Here is a 23,115-nt window from a genome sequence, read left to right as displayed (position 1 = left end):
GGGTGGTCTCTCAGGTCTCTCAGCCCTGCTTCCTCCCTCACTGTCCCTGACGACAGAAAACCACTCCTCCTGGGAAAAAGGGAGCGGGGGCCCTTTGTGTCCTGAAATGAAGTGTCAGCACAGCGGCACTTACCATCCCGAGACACCCCCAGAGCCACTTTCCATTCTGTTCTGCCCACGACACCGACACTACGGGCAATCTCTGTGAGGCTTCTGGGGGGCCCATTCATGCGAGGGAAATAGATCAATGAGAAAACCCGGCCCGAGGGGCTCTGAAGGGCTCGGTCATTCCTCCCCCGGGCCCAGCCGAAAGGACAGAGGACACCGGCGCCCGCCCCTGAACGCAGAGCTGACCAGAAGTGTCCTTTGACCAGGGAGCTGTTTCTTGTCTTCTATACGGAAGAACAAAACCGCTTTCTGAGGGACATCTCTCACGCTTCAAACAAATGTCCCTTCCGTGACTTATATTTAAGTGCGCTTGCCTGCGAAAGCCCTGGAGCAAACACGGGGGCCGGGAGGGGCTCTGGACGCACAGCAGCTCGCAGCCCCCCACCCCACGCAGGACCCGAGGTGGAGGCTCCCAGGAGGGAAGCCCAGATGACCCTCCCCGACTGCATGAGGAGGTGTGACCTAAGCCCTCCGCCCTAGGGCAGCCTCTACGGGGAGGGGCCCTCCCTCCAGAGGAGGGAGGGGAACAGAGACCAGCCTTTGCCCCTGCCCCTCGTGGCTTCCAGGACCGCACCTGCCCAGCCTGGGCCAGAGCCTGGCAGAGCATCCCTGCATCCATCCTGGCCTCCGGAGCCACCGAGCCACCGGGTGCTCAGCCCGGCCTGGCCGGGTCGGCGCAGGGGTGGAGGCCTCGCTCTGGCTGGGAGGAGGAGGGCTCGTAATCACGGGGACGGGGCGGTAAGAGCCAGTCTGTGGTGAATGGCCACAGGGCCCGCCGTCCACACTTGGGGAAGGGGCTTCACCTAGACATCACCGAAGGTATTTCCAGGAGACTGCCAGCGGCAGACGAGTATTTATAACCCCGGCACAGGAGGCAAGACAGCACCTGGATGGTGACAGAGAAAACGGCTCCACCGACGGAAACCCTCCAGCCGGAGCCGGGCCTCTGATTCGACCCGAGGAAACCCGTTCTGCCCGCGTGCCATGGGCGGACTCCAGCCGCGGCCCCGCCATCTCTGCTGCTCCCGCTTCCGGCGGTCCCGCAGAGACAGGGGAGGCGGCCTCCCTCCTGGGAGCAGCCCCGCTGCCAGTCAGGAGAGCCTGCCCCTGTCTGTGAGGGCCCTTCCTGCTGCATGTGGAGCGGCTCCACACCAAGGATGCCTCACTGGGGGATGGAGCCCTGGGTCGCCTCGGCTCCAGCTGTGGGACTGGGCTTTGGTCTCAGGCGGGGCCCTGTGATCTTGTTCCAAAGTGCCCTGGGGCTCCCCTTCCCTGCGCAGACTCCCAGAGGCTCTGGCCAGAAGAAGAGGGGACATCAGTGTGCACCTACAAGGCACAGTGGGGGGTGGGGGCTGGGGGCCGGCAAACAGGCCCAGGACCTGCCAACGGGAGGCGACAGGCCCGGTCAGGGTGCAAGTGAACAGTCAGGCATCTGGACGTTTCGACAGTAAGACCCTGGGAGCCGCAGGTCAGAAGTGACACCTGTCACTTTGGGAACAACCTGCCATCTTTATTGGTTCCCACGATGGCCCTTGGAAGCACCGCACCCGCTTCTGTCCATCCACACACAGCGGATTTTCTTCAAGACCATGAAACCTGCAGCCCCATCGAGCGTCCCCCGACCCCCGGCCTCCGGGGCCGACAGCCCTTCCTTCTCGGGGCGCGTTTCACAGCTTGAACCCAAGGAGTGTTGAGTCCTGTGAGACGTGTCCAAGCCAGCGGCGAGCACGGCCAGCAGCGGCGACAGCTGTTCCCACAGCTGGCAGATGTGCTGCAGCTGTTGGCAGCGTGGGCCGACGTCAAGCACGGGTCCGCGGGGTCAGGGGGACAGAGGGACACCTCCCGCAAGCGGCCTCCCAGGAACCTTACTGCCACCGAATGCCCCATGGGCGTGGCCGTCCCTGTGCCCGGCAGCGCCGAGGACCCAGTGCCTTGCCTTTGCTGCAACTGCCCCTCACCCAGCGGAGGCCCCAGACTCCAGCGGCCAGCAGGGGTGCTGCGAGGGGGCTGTGCGCCCGTCCTCGCAGGGAGCCCACTCCTGCGCCTGCGTGTGGGCACCTTCAGCCGGAGAGGTATGGACACCCTCGCCAGCAGGCGCAGCCCGGTTCCCCGAACCCACCGCTACAGAATGCCCCGGGCGAGCGGACAGGGAACCAGTTAGGATTTCACTTGCGCTTTGGGACCCACCTTCTCCTCCACAGTCCCTGGGTCCCCACAGCATGGGCGTCCCCCTCTTTATGACCCCAGGACAGTTCTGGGTTCAAACCCTAAACACTGCGCTGCACTTAGGTGCCCACGTGTCCCCCCTTACCCTCCACAGCACCCCTCACTTCCTCCCGAGACCATACGCTGTTCGGGGCGGGGAGCCCACCATCCCCATTCCCGTCCTGGCACCGAGGAGGCAACTGGGTGTGGGGAGTCCAGCGGCGCTCAGCTGAGAGGAGGGATACGAGCGAGACTCACAGTCCTACCGTGTGCCCGACGCTCTCATCCCATTTACACAGTCCCAGCGGCACCCCCGGGCACTGTGATGATCCCTGTCGCGGAGGTGAGGCCGCTGAGAGAGGCGGACCCTCACCCCAAGGTCCCGGGCAGGAGCTGGCACGGCTGGGACCCACAGCTCGGCCGCCGGGCTCCGGAGCCTGACTGCAGTCAGACCCCACACACGCTGCCTGTCCCCCGAGCGTGGGGGACAGAAAATCTCACCGCCCACCACCAAGACCTTGAAGCAGGCAGAGTGACCTTCCTCCGGGGGCTCAGCTGGGGGACTCAGACGCGCTGGACTTTGCTGAGGGCAAAGGAGACCTTAGCACAACTGCCCGGACCTTTAAGTCCGCGGTAACATAACAGAGAGTCCTCTGGAAACCTCCTTTACCGCTCCCCGCGCCCCCGCGTCCCTCCCCACCACTGCCGATACACATGTGGGCAATCCCAAGCACAGGACCCCCGGAGACACATCTGAGGGACCTCACGACTGAGTTTTCACCAAACAGTAACAGATGACCTTTCCCAACAAGAGCTAGCCCCCCGGGATCCTGGAAACCTTGTTTCCGAAACACCTGGGAGGCGGACCCTCTCCCTAACCCCCTCCCAGCTTGAAAGTACATAATGGGCCTCCTCACGGCCCTGGCGCAGATTCCCCCCGTCCACGGGCCTGTCCCCCTGCTTCAATAAAACCACCTTTCTGCACCAAAGACGTCTTAAGAATTCTTCCCGGCTGTAGGCTTCAAAGTCCAAATTTCCATGTCAGTGAGGATGTCTTAAAAACCAGTTTATTGTATTTTCTAGGAGAAACCCTTCAGAGAAATATAACATGCAAAGGGGGAATTAATACAAGTCAGCCCCGTGGACAGTCCTGACAAGGGTCCGAGAGGTGCAGGAGGCAAACAGGCCCACTCCGGGGGGCCTCCGTGCACAGCCATTTCCGAGGGGGAAAGGGGGAGACACAGCCACTCAGGACAAGGGCCATGAAGCTCAGTCTGGGGCAAGAGGGACTGTCCCCACGGTCATGAGACTGCGGCTGTGGGGCAGGCAGGCCATGGACCGGCTCGGAGCCGCGACCCACATCCTGCTACGTCTAGAGTCACCTGGAGGGGGACCTGGGGGCTCAGTCACTGAGCGTCTGCCTTTGGGTCAGGTTATGATCCCAAAGACCCGGGATTGAGCCCCGTGTCAGGCTCGCAGCTCAGCGAGGGGTCTGCTTCTCCTTCTGCCTCTCTCTATCCCTGTCTCTGTCTCGAATGAATAAATTAAAAATCTTAAAAAAAAAAAAAAAATAGAATCAGCAGCCTGGGAAGCCTATGCCCAGTGCCTCCCTGGAGCAATTAGGTCCGGTCTCGGAGGGACATGGGCCGCAGCACTGTTCTAAAGGGTGGTGCCTGGGGTGCCCGGATGGCTCAGGTGCTGAAGCCCTGGCCTCTTGGTTTCCACGGAGGTCATGCTCTTGGGGTCATAGGGTCAGGCCCCATATGGGGTTCCCTGCTTAAGGGGGAGTGTGCTTGGGATTTTCTCTCCCTCTGCCCCTCCCTTCTTCGCACAGTCTCTCTCTAAATAAATAAACCCTTACAAAAAATAAAATAAAATAAAATAAGTAAAGGGTGATTGCTGAGTGATCCAGCCAAATGTGAGGACCCCTGGTCCAGAGCCTGCACGGAGTGACTCACCAGAGCAGCAGCTGTCCTGCTGGGACCAGTGCTGTGTGGAGACTCGAACCGGTTGAACTCCCTCCATCCCCCCCACTCCCACCATTCAGGTCCGTCCCAGGGGAATGAGTTGCCCCTGGTTTTCTGGGGCACCTCGGTAAGAGCTGGCGGGTCTCAGGCCGTGTGGCTCCAGACACAACTCTAGGCTCGCGACTTGGGACAGGCCATCTAACGCAGAGTCCTCATCTGCAAATGGGGGGACAGTGGCCCCCAGACGCCCACATCCTAATCCCCAGAACTATGAATATGTTCACCCTACAAGCAAAGAGGACTGTGGACGCAGGCGGGAGTAGCGTGGTAATTGGGTGCCGGTAGAGCAGGGCGACAGAACCCTGGCTTACCGGGGGACACAGCGCAATGGTCCCTCCACAAGAGGCAGGAGGGGTCAGTGCCTGAGAACCGAGGTGAGAACGGAGGAAGATGCCAGCTTCTGGGAGTGGGGACAGGCAAGGGGACGGAGCGCCCTAGAGTCCGAGAGGCTTGCCGCCGGGTGACCGCTCAGGTTTAGTCCAGTGAGACCCATTCAGGACTCCGGACCTCCAGAACCTTGTGACAATAAATGTGTGTTGTTTTCAGCCACTAAATGGATATTAATTTGTCACAGCAGCTGCAGGAGATGGACAGCAGATGTGTGCGGTGAAGCCAGAGGCCGTGTCAAGGTTAAATGAGATGAGGTCTGCAAACACGGCCTGGGAACGGTAAGCTGCAGTCACCACGTCTCCTGTGGCCATCCTCTAGGGGGCTGCCCCCTCTCCACACCCCAGCTCCAGAGCGGGATGCATCAGCCCCGAGCAGACGGGGGGCCTGGCCAGTCCTCCAGAGACAAGGCAGGTGGCTTCCTAGCGCCTTGCATGACGGTCAGACGCCTTGGGCTCTCTGTGGCCCCCGCGCAGACTGGGCAGGTGACAGAACGACACGATCCCGCCCTGCCACCCGGACAGCTCCCACCACACGGGAATGTGGCACCGGCCCCGGGAACTAAATTTACCCTGAAGGGACACCCAGATCAGAATGTCCTCTGCTGCGTGATCCTGCCCTCAGCGTGCCCCTGCTCCTGTTTCCAGAGCCAGGCAGTGCTGGCTGCACAGCTCAGCCCTGTCAGTTTGACCTGAAAGCCACACACACGAAGCCAGCCCACAGCGACAGACACCACGTGCTCAGATAGGACAGGGGGACAAGGCTGGAGCATGCCAGCCAGTAGAGCTGCAGGACAGGGCGGCACCGGAAGCAGGCAGGTGTGGACAGTGCCCACAGGAGCTCCGAGGGGAGGAAGGAAAGGAAGCCTGTGTCCTGGCAGCCAGCCCCAGTGGCAGGAGCCACGGCAGCAGGAGCCCCGGGAGCAGAAGGAGCCACGGCAGCAGGGGCCACGGGTGGTTCCTGCCCCACAGCAGCTGCTTCTGGACAAGCCATCTCCCTGCATTCGCTCCTTTGCAGCCCATGACAAATTGAGAAGCTCCACACCAGGCTTGGGTGATGTCACTGACCCCGCGGGGAAAGGAGCCCAACCCGCCACACTGTGGGAGGGTGGCCTTGTGGCCACCACGCATCCCCAAGCCTATAGTTGGAGTGCTGCGGACAACGCAAGGACGCAGGCGCCCTGCCTTGGGCCACTCGGTCTCCCGGCCGCGTGGAATAGTGTATTCTCAGGGAAGAGCAAAACTGTAAAACCCGGGGCTCCTGGGTGGCTCAGTGGGTTAAAGCCTCTGCCTTTGGCTCAGGTCATGATCTCAGGGTCCTGGGATCGAGCCCCGCATCGGGCTCTCTGCTCAGCGGGGAGCCTGCTTCCTCCTCTCTCTCTGCCTGCCTCTGTGCCTGCCTGTGATCTCTGTCTGTCAAATAAATAAATAAAATCTTAAAAAAAAAAAACCAAACTGTAAAACCCTTGAGCCTCTGGTAAAGCCCCACCAGCTCCATTCCCGCTCCACGTCTGCAAGGATCCGACGGCACAGGCTCCGAGAGGCCCCCACTCCCAGTGAGGTCCTGAGCTGCTGGGGGGAACCCCGGGGCCGGCAGACGTGCTTCCCAGGGCTCTCACTGGGGAGCCGGAGTGTGCCGGGGATCTGCCTCTGTCTCCCTAATGACCCCCCAAGGAGGGAGACCCGTCACCACTTCCTCTGACCTGGGCTGGGCTGTGGGTCGGCACTGGTGCTGGCTTGAGGCTGGGGCTCTTCCCACACCCATGTCTCAGCATTGAGAGTGAGGCCTCCCAGTCACCCACAAAACGCTTTGCTAGTGTGGCTGGGGCTGAGCTCCCTGCTTCCCCATCCCTGAGCCCCTTCTGGCGGACGGGGCTGTGCCTCTCTACATGCAGGTGACGGGCTGCCCCCAGTCTGCTCGCCAGCCCCCTGAACCCCCACTTCTCACCACGGCCATGTGGCACCCATCCCCCCATTCCCTGCTCCACACCTGCCCAAGCACACCCCTTCCCTAAAGCCCCCTCATCCCACCTGAGCCCAGGAGCTCTGCCCAGCCCTGGAGGCCCATCCCAACTGGCCTGCGTGGCAGCCGGGGTCCGTGCTGTACCCACCACACCTGCCGCCCGTGTCATCCCAGCGCTCGGCGGCCAAGGCAGTGGTGGGACTCGAGGGCTTACCTCCCCATTAGATCACAAGCCTGTTTAGGGCAGGGACCTTGCCATCCCCACGGTGCCCAGCTCAGAACAGACCTTCGATAGCTCAGAATCAAATGAAATAATCACCTTTTGTCCGTCCTCCAGGCGGCAGACGATGGTTGCTATCTCTAACAGCAGCAGGAAGACAAACAGTGCCCTGCCCACCCCTCCCCCCAGTTCCACACACAGTGGTGATCATTTCTCTTTGCTCTCAAACCAACAAGGTTTCTAGCACATTCCGGCAAGAGGCACCAGAGAGGGCCAGGAGGAGCCTCACCCCAGCTGCACAAAGGAGGGAACTGAGGCCAGGGCAGGGCGGGGCCTGAGGTGGCGACCGCAGATCACAGGCCCTTGGAGCGGCCTCGCAGAGCCCAGTCCAGCGACCGCGGCCGTCCTGCGCCCGGTCAGAACGGGTGGCCGTGCTGTGGCCGGCCACAGATGCCGGCATGGGGCTGCGGCCTGCAGAGCCACAGGTCAGCAGTCAGGCCGGGCCGGTGGCTGTGGCCGGGAGCGGCTTCGGGACTGTCGTGGAAACACGCTGCTCTGAAGCCTAGTGGGGCAGTGCCGTGCTGACCCTGTCCTGCGGGCAGGCGGGTCCACAGGCAGTGGCGGCCACTCTGTGGCTCACAGCTCCTCCCCGGCAGGGAGTGTGGCTCCAGAAATGCAGAGCAGATCTTCTTCTGGGAGGGTGGGCTTGGGGGGAGCACAAAGCCACAGCCGAAGGAGAGGCCACAAAACACTTGGGACAAGAAAGATCCGCAAATCCTTGAATTCCTGTCTGTCCATTCCTTCTGTCTTTAACCCACTGAAAGGAAGAGTCTCTCCCCAGATGCCGTTTCTGGCTCCAGGTTTCTATCAACGGTTTGGATGAAGTGATTATGTCAAACGCAGGAGGACAGGAGGCAAAGAGGACCCCCAGCACGCAGACAGGGCCCGGACAGGCGAGAGGGACAAGCTGAGCAAGTGGGGGGCTGCTGAACAGGCAAACCAAAGACGAGGTTTTCCCCCCAACACGCCAGCTATGCAAGCAAGGGTGGGAGACCGGGTCCAGGACGCGCAGCCGGTGGCCTGGCCCCTCTGCGACAGACGCGCTTTCATAAGCACGAGATTCCATGCCCACAACCAAGCTGGAAGCAAGGCAACAGCTCCAACTGTCCTTGGCTGCGGGAACAGAGCACGAAAGCAGGTGCATGGCGCTCCGTGCTGACCGGCTCACAGGCCTTGGCAGGTGCAGACCAAGTGGGCTGAGCGGGGAGCAGGGGGGCAAGGCAGACAGGGCTGCTAACCACGCCGGGGAGGTCGGGGATGTTTCCTCTGGGGAGGAGCAGACCCTGGCAAGTCCAACAGGGGAGGCTAGGGGGTGAGGCTGCTGACCCTTACCACGGGACAGCCCGAAGGACAAGGAGGTAATGGGTGGGAAAAAGGAAGCCACTGAAGCCTGGTCCCCAGCCCAGGCCGCCAACAGGCCGAGGCTCAGCGTCTAAGGGGAAGGCCAGCTGCACTCCAGGCAGGCCTTGGCTTTCGGGCCCTGGGAAGGCAGGGGCAGGAAAGAACAAGACCCAGGAGGGGGGCCAGCCAGCCAGGAAGGCTGCATCCTGGCAGGAGTGGGACGGGAGGCCAGGCCCCAAGTCAGACAGCTATTGCTGTCCTGAACATGCCCGGCCTCATCTTGCGGCTGGCCTTGGACCCAAGGGGAGGACCCCAGGGAAACTAGGAGAAGGAAGGGGTTTCTAACAGGCAGAGGGGCCCCGTGGAGCTGAGCAGAGGCTGGGGTCCCTGCTAGAGGGGCGGCTGGGGCAGAGGGACCAGGAGCTGCTGCCTGGTCTACTCTGGTCACCGTCCCACCCTGGGCTCTGTCATGCTGACTCGCGCCCATTTTTGGAGGAGAGTCTCCCTGGCTCAGCCCAAATTCCGGGCTGCTTTGGGCCCTGTGGGAGCGGAGGCAGGAGACAGGGTCCATGGTTGGAGCTCTGTCCCCGAGGTGCTGAGGCTTCACAGGGCGGGGCAGGGCTGACCCGGCTCCAGCCCTCCCCCTCCCTGCCACAGAACGCTGGGCCTGTCGCTGGCCTCTAGGCCTCAGCCGGCTTCCCCCAAACAGGGACGGTAACAGAACCCACCCCCGGACCGTGAGGAGGCCTTCCTGAGGTCACAGAGGTCACAGAGGCACAGCCCTGCACACAGGAGATCAGCAAGCGGAGGGGACGCCACAGGCATCCGTGACATTACAAACCACTTTCCCTATCTAACCTGGGGGTCAGGGCGCGGCAGGGCCGTGAGTGGGGACAGGGGAGGCAGGTTCACGTCTGCGCAGGCCAAGCTGGCGGGAGCCGGGGCCTTGGGGGGGGGGGCCCATGCCCACGGGCCATCGGTAGCATAAGGTTACATGGGAAAAGACAAAGCCAGCTCTGGGGGTGGATGGCGGGGACAGCTGCACAGCCGTGTGTGGGACTCACTGACGAGGCTATCCACTCTGTCAAAATGGCTGATGTTGTGTTATGTGTGGTTCACCACGTGCTTTATAAGCACGCTGAAGGGACAGACTCACAATGTGGCCTACGGACCACAGCCCTGGCACCCCCCCACTACCCCCCATGCCAGTGTCCGTACCACGGTCAGGGCAAGAGAGCTCTGCTCAACTCAGCTGTCCTGACTTCTTTAATTCAGAGATAAACCAGGCCCAGCTCATGTCCTCCCCAGTGACGGGGTGTTGGAGAATTTGGCCAGTGGCGATTTTACCATCTTTTTTCTGGGGATACTAGAACACTCACCATCTTCTCGGTGGTCCACAGCATGACAACCATCCAGAACACGAGACACTCCCCCAATCCACGGAGAGCTGGCTGTCTTTAGAATCATGGCATCCCCACGATGTCCCACGCAGTGACTGGCACAGCAGGGACAGCCACAGGGGCAGCTAGGAGAAGACACAGGCCAGGGAACCTTGGGGGCCCAGGCCTGATGGAGAACTGCCGTGTCGGAGAGCAGAGCGTCACGTGAAGACAGTAGCGATGATGATACTAAATGGGACGGATTAACCCTGGGAAAGTCATGGGCGGCACACACAGGCCCACAGGGACACGAAATGTGCCATGTCGCTGGGCACTGGGCCCCGGGGCCTCGGGCAATTGGACGTCCATCCTCAGAGAAGGAGACCAGGAGTTGGCACTGGGAAGGGAGGCCGGTCACTGACTCTAATTATCCTAAAAGCTTTTAGATGTCGGGCCGGTTCATAGTTGTAAGAGACGTACCAGGAGTCCCTTTAAACTCTAAGATGTTCTAGCCACAAAGAACTGTCTGCAAATTTCCCCATCTCAGGTTGGAGACTGTTCTGAGGTGAGAGTCAGCTCCCTTCCTGGACAGAGGCCATGGGGGCCGGAGAAGGGCAAGGCCACCCGGATAGCCCCACACAGAGACAGGGCCCCACAAGGGTTCAAGGGCGGAAAACACCCCCTCCGTGTCAGGTTCCTAGAGCTGAGGAAGCTTCTGGAGGAGCCAGCGAGAGGCCTCCGCTGGAGTCACTGGAGCTCCGCCAGGGCCACGGTTTCGAACCTGCTGACAGACACTGCACGCGCCCTGTTGAGGCACCAAGACAGAGCGATATTTCTAGGCGACATGACAGAAAGTCAGTAGCGGTGTGTGAGACGACACAGGCGGGCCCCGCGGGCTCCCGGAGGGCCACAGGGCAGGGAAGCCCTCTTTGGGGTAGGAAGGGTTAAACCCAAAGGTTTAAAGATTTAGCAAATAAACCCAAAATGTCACATGGAGACTGCCAGGCTAGTGTGGTAACCATGGCAATCAGTGGCCCGCGGCACAGGGGAGAGGAGGGACCGGTGACGGTGGTTGGGAAGGAGGCCCCACAGGGTTGGCGGGCTCACAGACCCGGGCCCCAAGCCACGCAGCCACAGAGGCCAGAACAGGGCTGTGGCCGCGGGGCCAGTCGGCCACATAGAGGCTCTTTGCTCTCCTAGATGAGGGGAGAAGACGTCCCCCCGCCTGCCCCCATGCTTGTCCTCATTCCTTTCTTTGTTCTCACTGGACACCTGCTCTGGGAGGCGCTCCAGCTCCAGGACACAACAGTGAGTCACGTCGTCCCCTCTGCACGGACTCACAGCAGGGAGTGGGTGCCGGCACAAAACGGGGCTACACTTGATGGAGGGGTCGGAGCCAGCGACAACCTAGCTCCTCACCCACGGCCCAGGGTGGCCGGGGGCAGTCCTGGAGGTCTTGGGGTCTCAGGGAGTGCCTGGGCCACTGGCCCATCTTGGAGCCAGTGAAGGCTCCAAGTGAAATCCATCAGCCAGCCAGCCAGAGACACCCACCCCTAGGAAATGTCTCCCAGAGGCCTTAGAGGACAGAGACCACAACTCACTGTGGTTAGGCAACCGCCATGTCCCTTGGAGGACAGACATGCCTTCCTTCTCTTCGTTCTCCACTGCCCTGAAATGCTCCAGGCCGGTCTCTGCTCCCGATGAACATGGGACTCACCCAAAGCCTCATCTCCCTGCGACACCTGCCTTGCCCTCTGTGACCACACAGAGTCACACATACCTCATGTCATGGCACTTCTTAGGCTGGTCCCTGTGTGTCAAGGTCTAGGACAAGCAGCCTCCAAAGGCAGGGAATGGCCTGAATTATTTCTGGATTCCCAGCATCTGACCAGGTAGTCCTGTGAGTGGGGGGTGAGTTCGGGGCGGGGGGCTTCTTCCACCGAGAGAGTGAGGGTGAGGGTCTGGAGCCAGACTTCGCCTGGACCGTCCTCCCGTTCCCCAGCGGGAGACACCACCAACTCATCTGGGCCAGGAAGGCCTCCCGCAGCCCGGAGGGCGGTGTCCCTGCGCGGCCTTGACACACACAGGAGGGCGCTCAGGCCTGTGGTCCCGACACGCCACGGGAGGCGAGCCCCTCTGTAAGGGGATATTCTCTTGAATATAATGTATGTCCTACAATTTGAAGTCATTGCCCTGTCAGCCGAGAGCTCACTGGCATTTAATGGAAACACCCACTGAGACACATTTGCCAAATCCCAAGTGTCCCGCTGCACAGGTCCGTGTCCGGACCCAGCGGCTGGAGGCCCCATCTTGCTCCTGTCCTTGCGTTCCTCGGGTCCAAAGCAGGCTAGAAGCCTCTGGAAGGTCTGGAGGAGATCGCACCCCCAAGCGAGAGCGGCGGCCTCAGTCCTTTGACTTCGGTCGGGACCGCAACCACGGGCAGAGTAACGGCCTCTGAGGCTCCAGCGCATGCGGGGCTGGACGCGTGAATTTTCTGCCCCTGCTCTGGGCCCTGCAGCTTCCCGCCCTGTGGCTTCACCAAGGCTCTGCCCCTCCCTCCAGAATAGGGGTGCTGCCCCCCACCCTGGCCCCAGGCTCCCAGCCAGGGCACCTCCTCCCCAGGGCGGAAAGCACCCGCTACTCACCGCCGCCACCCCTCCCTCCGCTTCCTGCAGGCTCCTCCCCATTAGAGCCAGCCCCGCCCCCTCAGGCTCCTCCCCCAGCGAGCCCCACCCACTCCTGCAGGCTCCTCCCTGCGAGAGCAAGCCCCGCCTCCCACAGGCTCCTTTCCACGAGAGCGAGCCCCCCACTCCTGCCGGCTCCGGGACCAGAAGCTGCCCCATCATTTCCTCCCCCTCCCGACTGGCCCCGTCCCGGCAGCTGACCGACACACGCAGTCTCTGTAAAAGCGGACCAGACACCCCTCCCTTAGCAGTGCGTCCTCTCCAGCTGCCGCTCCGGCTTCCTGCAACCAAACGTGTTAGCCCCAAGACTGGTCTCACTCCCCGTCTCACTCCACCACTGCCCTGCAACTGCCCTGCCCAGTGGAGGAGGGGCACAGGGACCCTGCCCCAGCCCAATGCCCATGACCCATGTCCCCAGCTCCTCGACCTCCTGGGCCTCCTGGGTCTCCTCTGGCCTCCCTGACTGTTCCTTCTCTGGGGGTCTGCCGTGTCTCTCCTCTCAACCACCGCCACCCCACTGGGGGCCTCTGCAGCCCAGGCCTGGGGACAGCTGTGTTCCTCCCTGCCCTCCCCTGCCAGACCTCAGACTCTGCAAACTGACCTGGTGATCACGCCCCCCTCCGGCTCCTCCTGGGGCTTCAGTCTGAATGGCACTCTCAGCCCCTGAGCTACCCGAGCCGCAGGAAGACTCCAACCGCCTCTGCAGACAGCACCTCCATCCCAACCAAGTCTGGGCAATTTCACTGCTCGACTCCCTCATGCACAGTCCTTCCTGTCCTGGCTCTCGTCTTGCCCGGTTAGGTCATCACGAAGCTGGGGCGCACAGCTTCCCACTGGGGCTGCCGTACTCCATGGATCCACGTCCTCTCGCTGACGACCTTGTCCTGGAGACAGCGGGGTGCACGCTGCCGTTTCCCTCTCCAGCCCTTGGTTTGTTTTGTGGTGTTTTGCACGAACTCTAACGCACGAAAACCCTTTGTTGTGGGCTCTATTATCAGCCCCATTTTGCAGAAAGGAAATTGACTAAGAGGGATTAAGTAATTCCCTTAAGGCCACCAGAGACACGAAAATGTGACAAAGAGCCTGATTTGAACCCACACCCGGCTACCCAACAGTCCACATTCCCTGCGACCTGCTACCCTGCCTTCCGGGTGGAACCAGAGACCTTAGCGGGAGCCATGGCTTCGCTCAAGGGCGGTCAGTCTTCGGCAGCAAAGGTGATTCCGGGGTTCCCAGCACCGAGCACTGGGCTCCTGTGCCAGATGCAGCACAGAGTGGACCCCACTGCGTGTGTGGCCAGTGCAAGAGCGGGGGACAAGAAGGAGTCTGGTGCGTCAGCGCCAATGGCCTCTAATAGTAGGGCTGCAGCCCCAGGACGGGGACAGGCGCTGCTGGGGGCTGGGGGGTGATGCCAGACCGGGTCCGGGCTCCCCCAGGGAGAGTGCTATTGTCGGAGTTTTGGTAAATAAATGAAATGCCTTGTTTTTATGTGTGCATTTCTTTCCAGGTTACGCTGGCCTGAGGTTACAGATGCCTGAGGCTCTGAACGCTCCCTGCCCCCGCAAGCCAAGCTGAAGAACCTGAGGAGAAATGAGGCGGCCGTCTTCCAACGACAGAGCTGCCCTGTGGGAGCCCCGGGCCCCCACTCCCCATGCTCGGGGCGGAGCAGATGTTCCCGCAAGGCCCCTTCCCCTCGGTGGAGGGCAGACTTTCCAAGAACCCATGCTGCCCATCACGGAGAGCCACCCTCCGCCAGCAGAGAGCTCCCCTCGACGGGCAGAGAGCCCCCCTCGGTGGGCCTTCCAAGCCTGAGGCTCCATGACAGGAAGCCAAAGTTGGGCTAAGAGCTACCCTGTTTCAGAATTCTCCCTCGAAGACACAAGCCATCCCGACTGACAGGAGGGGAAGAAGTCCAGAAGGCAACCCAGCTTCCCACGTGCCAGGGCGGGGCCCGGATACGAATGTCCAGGGCAGGGAGGGCGGTGCCCACAGGGTCATGTGTCCGAGCCTCGTCCCCCGCAGCTGGTGCGGCCGACGGACGCAGTGGGCGCCCTTCTCACAGGCCCCTGCCCCCGCCCCTCTGAGGAGCTGGGCCACACGCCCTGCTTCCTGTGGCCCAGAGGCCTCCCCCCACTGCCTCACCCCTGCAGTGTTCCCAGCGCTGCCCTCCCCCAGCAGCTGCTGCGCCCAGACCTAAACCAGAGCAATACAGAAGGAGGACGCTTAGGGTCCCCCTTAACAGATGGGGACACCAAAGCCCAAGACCACGGGCCAAGGAAGAGTCCAAGTGCTCGGAATCTAGTGCCCTTTTACTCAGACGCCACAGACCCCTGCTCTGTCAGTCACCGTGGGCCCCTGGACGGGCAAAGACTTGTGACATCACCATCCCCAAGTCTGAGGAGAAAGACACAGAACAGGCAACTGCAGTGTGGTCGGGCAGGGTGCGTCCTAGGGAGCCCCACAGGAGCCAGCTGTCCCCATGCTGACCGCCGGGACCCAAACCAGCCCCGTGTCCCTCGGGCATGAGAAGGTCCAGCTCCATGCAGAAATCGTTTCACTGGAAAGGCAAGGGGACAGAGGGAGCCAGGGACTGGTGACTCCCCACATGACCTGGGGGGGGGGGTGGGCACGGGACTATGGGGCACAGCTCTGCCGGCTGAGAGCCCAGGCAAACCGGGGCCGAGGCGGGGCTGCAGGGGGGAGGGTCGTCCACCTGGGGGGAGCACAGAACAGAGGTCACAGGAAGACCAGCAGCTTCCATTTCATAAACACCTACCCCAGGGTACCCCCGCTGGTACCCCCTCTCAGGGTCCAGCAAAGTGGGTGAGGGCACATCCATACTTCACATGGGGAAACTGAGACCCAGAGAAGCTGTCACTGACCCAGGTCATGCAGGCCGAGGTGTCCGAGCCAGGACTCAGTGCCACAGGTTTCACTTTGTTTCTCCAAACTGTGAGGGGCGCCTGGGTGGCTCAGTGGGTAAAGCCACTGCCTTCGGCTCAGGTCATGATCCCAGGGTCCTGGGATGGAGCCCCACATCGGGCTCTCTGCTCAGCGGGGAGCCTGCTTCCCTCTCTCTCTCTGCCTGCCTCTCTGCCCACTTGTGACCTCTGTCTGTCAGATAAAAAAATGTTTCTCCAAACTGTGAGGGCCAGGCCAAAGTAAGTACCCAGAACAGCGCCCCTACTGCCCGTAATTTGGGCAATGCAGAGAGGGCGCCGAGTGAGCTGTGGGCACTGGGCCGGGGGGGGCTGGGCCAGCTCTGAGGCCATGGCTGCAGCCCAAGTTGGGAACACGGACCCTACAGGAATCAGAGGATCTGGAGTGGGAACCTCAGCGTAGGGCAGAGGCTGCTCCCCAACCCCTCTCTCAAGCCGGGGTCCCTGCTGAGCTCCGGGATTCTGGCTTTCCTCTTGGGCCTGGGTGATACCTTCCACATAGGCCAGGTCGAAAGGTAGCAAACGGGCTCCCTCCAGATGACAATTCAGGGGTTCAGAGGGGTCAAGGGACTCCCTGGGCCCCACAGCTGGTTTGGGCCGGGGAAGAACCTGGGCCCTCCAGCCTGTTGTGGCCTCTGCGGGGGGCTGACTGGACAGCGGTCAGGGTCAAAGGCCCCCAGCTCCACGCAGCTCTGAGCCCCTGACAGACCATGGTGGTGTGCAGACGCAGCCCTCAGTGCACACGTTCTGTCTGAGCGCCTGTGAGCCCGGAGAGGTGCGGCTTCCAGACCCGTGTCCTCGGGCCATCCACTGCGGAAGCCTTGCCAGCCAACCCGGGGCCAGGGACACCTCTGAGAGCATCTGCCTGAGCAGCCAGCCCATCCGAGAAGCCCCACAACAATGGGGACAAGATTTGCATGGCGTTTCCGGCTCACAGAGCACTCCTTGTCCTGTCCTCTGAAAAAGGTGTTCCAGACAGACAGAGAAAGGTCATGGCTGGCCAAGGACTCACTGTGGGACGAGGTCCCAGCTGGGACTCAGCCAAGTTTTTCTGACGGTGAGCTCTGGTCTTTGTCCGTCTGTCACCTGCAGCCCAGATGTGGAGCTGGTGGCGCTCCCCCAGCCCTGGGACGGGGATCCTGTCCAGACTCCCATGCATGGGAGGAAAAGCATCTGGAGTTCTAGAATGACCCAGCCTGCAGTGGAGGGGCCCCGGCGGCAGGGGCCAGGGTCCTGAGAAGTTGCCACAGATCTCCTCACTCCTGCCTCCGGCGCCGGCCCAGAGAGGCTGCCTGTCTCCCGCCTGGATGCGCACCCAGAGGCCCAACTGGTACTTCTCTGGGGGCCGAGTCACTTCTGAGCAGCGAGAAACAGCAGCCCCTTACCCACGTCAGACTCGCATTCCACTGAGAAAGCGACGCCTCCCCAGCCTTCAGGGTCCAGCGGCATAAAGGCCACACCACTGAGACACACAGAATGCTGGTGGTATCTGGAGCCGTGCACGTGTGCACATGGGTGTGCATGTGTGCATGCATGTGTGTGTGTGTATGGGGACATGAGATGGGGTTGCCTCGGTCGGGTCAGGAGGTCAGTGGTTCAAGCCCTGGAACTGTCCGGCAAGAGACAGAAAAAGTACGGGACTCTCACACTGCCTGGTGAGGGTCCTGACCAGGGCTGCCCCCCAGATCTGAGGTCATGTTCGCCTTTGGGATCCCCAAATGAAGATGCCGTCACAAGCGTTCTGAAGGCCCAGGGCAACCCCAGTTCCCTTTCTCATGAGGGTCCAGCCTGGAAGGGAAGGGCCCTGACGTCCAACGCCCTCGGGGTGGGGGGAGGCAGCACGTACCTGGACCTCCCGCGTGTGGTAGGCGATGATCAGGCCCAGGAGGATGATGGTGGACAGACTGATAAGGCATTTCAGGGCCAACGAAAACATGGAGTCCTGCAGGAGAAACGGAAAGAGAATTAGGACAGTCAGGAAGGGGCCAGCCACGGGGCTCTGCAAAGGAAGAGGGGCTCAGGGGCCCGGCCCTAGGGGCCCCTTGGGCTGAGCATCCCCCCTCCCAGCCTCTGTTTTCCAGAGTTCAAGCCTGTTTGCATTCCTGGGGCTCAGTTCGCAGGCGTTTGGAAGTCTGCCTCCGTGCTCCTAAGTCCTGCGATCAGGACTCCCCTTGCCCTGCTTTTCTACAGTCAGGGAGTCAATCTCTTGCCGGCCTGGACCTCCCTCCCCTCTGAACCTGAACCAGAGGACTCCTGGGCTCCTTCCATCTCTGACCACGCGGGGTTTCCTTGGGCATGAATTAGAACGTCCTGCAGGTGTTCTCCCCACCCGGGTGAAGTCAGGAGCAGGGAGGAAGGCAAGGGCGGCAGAGGGGCTGCTGGGGAGCCGAGAGGGGTCTCCCTGCAGAGGGTGGGGCAGGCAGGGGTGGGCCCCCATGTTCACTGCCTCTTCCAGCCCCATGCCACTCATGCTCTGGACACGGCCCCTTCCCAGCTGTGTGACCTCATGCTGTCCGCTCCTCCTCGCTCTGCCCCAACTGTCCCCTGTGTCCAGTGGGGATAGCGTGAGACCCTGCCTCCCAGGGCCACCGGGAAGAATGAAGGCACGTTTGGAGATGTAACGTCTCCAGACCTATGCCCAGCAGAGTCAGGTGTCCAGGCTGGGCGCAGTGCCCTGCTGGGCATCGGGAAGCCAGGAGATAGGGACGACCCCGGTCCCCCAGGAAGATGGGGACACCACCTGAGCAGAGCAGCCGGTGGGCCAGGCAGCAGGTCGAGGGCTCAGTCCTGAGACGCACAGCCTGGGAGCAACAGCCCCGCGCCCGCGACCAGTGGCTCATGCCCACACCGATTCCTACAAGGCAGCTTCTGCTGTGCAAGGTGGCGTCACATGGCTGCTCTCATACGTGCTCATGATGGCCTTTGGCCTCTATCCCAACTGGACGTTACAGGAGGCGGCTCCAGGGGTGAGTGGCTTGGGCCCGAGTTCAAAGCCAAGGTTTCTGACTCACGCCCAGAGCCCTGCCCTCAGACCCCCGGCTCTCTTGCAATGAGAAAAAGCAGGAGCGAGGTCGGACCCCCGGGAGCAGATCCGAATGGCAGCTCTGGTCGTGGGAGGCTCCCAGCTAGGAGACGGATGAACGGCCAAGTGAGGCCCCGCAGGGCTGGGGAGGGCGCCACGGCCGGAGGGGACAGACCACCCTGGACGCTCTCAAAGGCAGAGGGGCAGCAGCTCGGGTCTGCAGGGTTAGGTGGTGGCGTCCAGCTGGGCAAGCTCGGAGGTCGGAGAGGCCCACCCCCCAGTGGCCCCATGCTCCCCAGGCCTGCCCCTGCAGGCCGAGACAACAAGAACCTCTCCCTGGGTCTGTCACCCCTGCAGGCATCTGGTACAGTTGCCGGCTGGGCCCCTTTGTGCTGGGGACCCAAGGAGAATGAACGCAGCCGTGCCTTCCTTCCTGCCCTCCCCCTCCACGGCGGTTCAGCCCTTCTCACTGCTGGAGCCCAGCGGGACTAGGGGGTGATCAGGGCGCCCCGCCTGCTGGAAGCTTCCGCCGATCTGGCCTTGCACAGGCCCCAGTCTGGGCGCCGCACAGGCTCCCCAACCAGGAGCCCTCCATCCACACTGCCCTGATGACCGTCTACACCTCAGCCAGTTTCCACGGAGGCTCTGTGGTCCACACCGCAGTGCAGAGCCAGCGGCCGTTGGATCCGTGCACACACGTGAACAGGGCCTCAGGACGCCCTGGGGAGGGTTCCCGTCTCTGAGAGCAGGACTGGGTGCTGGAAATACCACCCAAGCCTAGAGGTCTGACCTACAGAGGGCTGAACACAGCCCGGACCCGGCCGCTTCGGGACAAGGCAATCATCCTAACAGGGACAACGGGGCCGGCCCTCCCTGCTCTTGAGCCGGAAATGACCCTAACTTCTCCCTCCAAGAGCTCAGAAGGCTTCTGGGGAGCGTCACGCCTCCCCTGGGAAGACCTCGGGATCAGCTGCACATTTCAACATCTAATTTATTTCTTTTGGCAGAAATGAACTAAAATCCGAATCCAAGTCTATTCCCATCATTTTTAGAGGATGAGGTGGAGGGAAAGGGGCTGCCACCCCTCCTCTGGGCCTCTTCCTTTTGTTCTAAAACTCAAAGCCTTTACATAAGAGGTGCTTTCCACCCACTCCTTGGTTCTGGTCAGCTCCAGCCCCACGGGGGACGAGCTTTATCCTGGAGCCACGGGACCCTCTCCTCCCTGCAGACCTCCCGGCATTCTCTGCCACATGTCCATGAAAAATCAACTATCAACAATTTTTAGTAGCTGGAAAACATGTCAAAGTCTGGCTGGACTAGAAATGTCTTCCAGTTGCTAAAACGTGGAATTTCTATCTTTTCTTTGCTGCCTCAGCTCCAGCAAAGCTTGAAATCGATACTGTTCTTGGGGGGACAGTCGTGAGCAAGTCAGCTGCGCCCACCCCATAGGGCACCTGCCACCCACTTTGCCCCATAGGCTCCCACCAGAGGGGCCGAGGGAGTGCTAGGCTGGGAGGGGGCCCCCTTGAGTGCCAGCCCTCTCCTCAGCATCTCGGAGCTCTTCACGACGGAGCGGTGACCCCAGCACACAGGAACGCAGAGAAACATCCCCGCAGATGAATCATTTTTAAAGCCATTTATTCCTTAATGCCCAACACTGTCAGAGTGGTTACATACATTCGAGAGTGGCCAGCGACGGGCCACCAGGTAGCCACTTAAAACCATTTCTGTAGAGAGTATGTGAAGAGGAAAAGCCCATGATACCCGGTCCTTCCACTTACTTTTAATTGTTTTACTTTTTTTAACCTGAAAACGACTGAGACTACAGCATCGCACGATACAGAGCGTTGGGGCACATGGGCTGTCACAAGCCGCCCTGCAGCCAGCTGGAGGGAGCCTGCCGCCCTGAGAGCGCCGCGCACTACAGGGGCTTGACAAGTGCTTCTGGAACTTTCCCTCCACCCACCGTGCCCCGGGTGCCCCCACAGACCAGGCCAAGACATCTTCGTTGTGTTGAGAATCAGGGAGACAAGGTGACTTCGCCAAGGTCACACAACTAGCCCAGATTTCGGCCATCTACCGGACTTTCCACCGACTGGTCCTCCCCCGCCACCTGAGACCGCTCCACCGTCCTCACGGAGGCTGACCACGGCCATCCATTGGGGCTGCGGCCGAGACTCCTGGGAGGGTGGGGGGGGGCGCTGCCTTCCCGTGAGGGGCCCCTACCCACCGGCGAGCCCTCCACATGCTGTGACCTTTCGCCAAGGACTCCGGCTGGCCCACAGCACCGCGGAGGGCCTGACACGCCTGCTGGGCCCCATCGAGCCACGTTTACAGGGGACCAAACAGACTCTGACACGCTCTCCAACACGGGGAGGCAGGACTCCAGAAGCCAGGGTGCACGCCTCTGTGTGCCCCCAGATCCCATGCCCCGCCCATGCACGGGCACCCCTGCCCCCCCTCCGGCCACGCCCCATGCTCTCCAGTCTCTGCAGCGACGACTCTCAGGGCCGCTCACCCGTCCTGCCCCAGCCTGTGCTCCCCGAGGCCTGGTGGAGGGTGGGGGAGTGTGTCCCCCGTCTCTGCCCAGCCTTGTGGCCTCCAAACATGGGGCACAATTGTAGTGGTGAAGGCAGATCTTCCAGAGACGCTGGAGTCCTAAATGTGATTAACTGTTTGCGACACTCGAAAACAAGAGAAAATCGGAGTCCCGGGGCACGGACATGAGGCTCACCAAGGGAAGAGCGTGCAGGGGACCCCCAGCCGAGTGGACGCCCCCCAAGCATGCGTACGTGTTCCTGCGTCTGTGGTTGCCCAGTGGTTTCTGCCACCAGCCAGGACCCCGGGGGGGGATGTCACCCAACACTTGCATTTGCTGAACTAAGCTCTGCACGCCGCCCTCCAGCCAGGAAACCGCAGCCGCAGAAACGTTCTCGTCTATAAGGTCACCTTCCCTCAGCCTCACAGAGAGGCTGGAAACCCGACGGCCGGTCGGCGCCAGCGTGACCTCTGGCTCTGGACCGGCTGTCCTGGTCAGACACACTCCGGACACGGCGCACGTCGGAACCAGCCCTGGGGCGCAGGAAGCCTGGATTCCTGGGTGCTGCCCTCTGCACCCCTACCCCTCCCTCGGCTCTCCCGCCCCTGCCCAGGACCTCTCCTTCTGCCCACTCTCCCTGTCCTTCGTGGCGGTGCCCTGCGGGGCTCCTGGCCAAGCTCAGGCCCTTCCCCCCAGTGCTCCAGCCGTCCCGGCCCCAGTGCACTTCCCGTACCAGCGGCTCGAGGCTGCGACAGTGTACCATGACGCTCCTGGGTATTGGCTGTCTGCAGGGCCCAAACTTTCCTTCACTCCTCTGTCCACCCTGCAAGCGTTTCCTGAGTGCTCAGCCATGGCCAGGCCCTGCACTGGGCACCTGTAAAACGCCAGGGGCTCCCCACCTCCTCCACCCCCACCTGCTGAGCAGGGAACCCACCAGGCTGGGGAAGGGGGAGGTGGGGAGGGCCCAGAGAAGCGGGGCTAGGATACTCAGAAACGGGGAAGAAGCCCCGGGGGGAGGGAAGAGGCCTGCAGGTGGCCCTCTCGGTGACAAGGGGCCCTTGACCCTGACCCTGACCCTATGCCCTGCAGGTGAGGTGAGGAGTGCGGACAGCACCTTCCGCATGGAGAGGCTCTGAGCCGGCTCACGCCCTCACCGACTCTGGGGCGCCTGAGGGATGTTCTGGAAGGGCACAGAGCTGAGGCTGAGGCAGCCACCCTCCCCTCTGGCCCAGATGCCAGCAGCGACACCGTGAGCTGGCTGACGGGGACCAGGAGCGGGGCCCAGACCCGCAACCAATGGGAGACAGCTTCTCTCCCTGTCCTCAGTCCTTGGGGGATTCTGGCTGTTTCTGGGAGCTCTGCTCCCGGCCCGGACTCGATGTGCCCAGAACACCCGCCTGCCCGCCAGTGCCCCGCTCCCTTCCTGAGTCCACCCACCCGCCTCGCCATCCGCAATTCCACGGGGGTGGCCCGCAGCCACGACCACGGGAGCCCAATGGCCCACCGCTGCGAGCTGGCTTGCGCGCCAGGTGGACGCCCCAGAAGGACGGGGTCTCCCTTCATCCACTCCCAGGGTGTCGTCAGGCACACCGTAGGTCAATAAAGACGAGCTGAATGTTAACTCTGAATGAAGACGGCCACTTCCGTCCTGACTTTGCAGACACAGCCAGGTGCTGCAACCCCTGCTCTGGACCCTCCAAGCAACCCCACCGGGGCCCAGGACACCCACTCCCTCGCCCACCACCCCTGAGCAAGGAGGAGGCAGGGCCCCGGGGGAGCCGGAGTCTTGGCCCACGGACCATTCAGGCCCTGCCTTCCTGGTGGGATGGACCCTGTCTCACCTGCCCCCTGACAAGGCCTTCCTCATTTCACCGCTGCATTCCCGTCCCCTCTGGCACGACGGACCAGGGGCACCCTCAGGTCAGGGCTGGGGGAAGGACACATCCCAACAGGCATGGTCAGGGCTGGCCCACTGTGGGGAGGGCAGAGGTCCCAAAATAACACCCACCAGGTCAGGTTGGCCTGGGGCACTTCTCCATGGCCTCCACTCAGTCATTCCTAGAAGGAGATGGAGCTTGACGTCTGAGGACACCAGGCACTTAGTAACAAGGACATTCAGGTCTGAGCAGAGGGACCATGATGCTTCGTGAAGCCTGCACGACGGCCCAGACACCAGTTAAGA

At 61.9% G+C, this 23,115-nt stretch overlaps 1 protein-coding gene across 1 annotated transcript in view; it reads right to left on the bottom strand.

Moving 5' to 3' along the window:
- Positions 1-23,115, bottom strand: part of KCNN3 (potassium calcium-activated channel subfamily N member 3) — a 119,460-nt gene that overhangs the window by 68,187 nt on the left and 28,158 nt on the right. Inside the window, 1 exon segment of the mRNA XM_047704808.1 lies at positions 17,219-17,314. Within this exon segment, the coding sequence (XP_047560764.1) occupies positions 17,219-17,314 (96 nt within the window).

Source organism: Lutra lutra, chromosome 15 (genome assembly GCF_902655055.1).
Source record: "Lutra lutra chromosome 15, mLutLut1.2, whole genome shotgun sequence".
Classification (NCBI taxonomy): Eukaryota; Metazoa; Chordata; class Mammalia; order Carnivora; family Mustelidae; genus Lutra; species Lutra lutra.
This window is presented reverse-complemented; position numbering and strand designations above follow the sequence as displayed.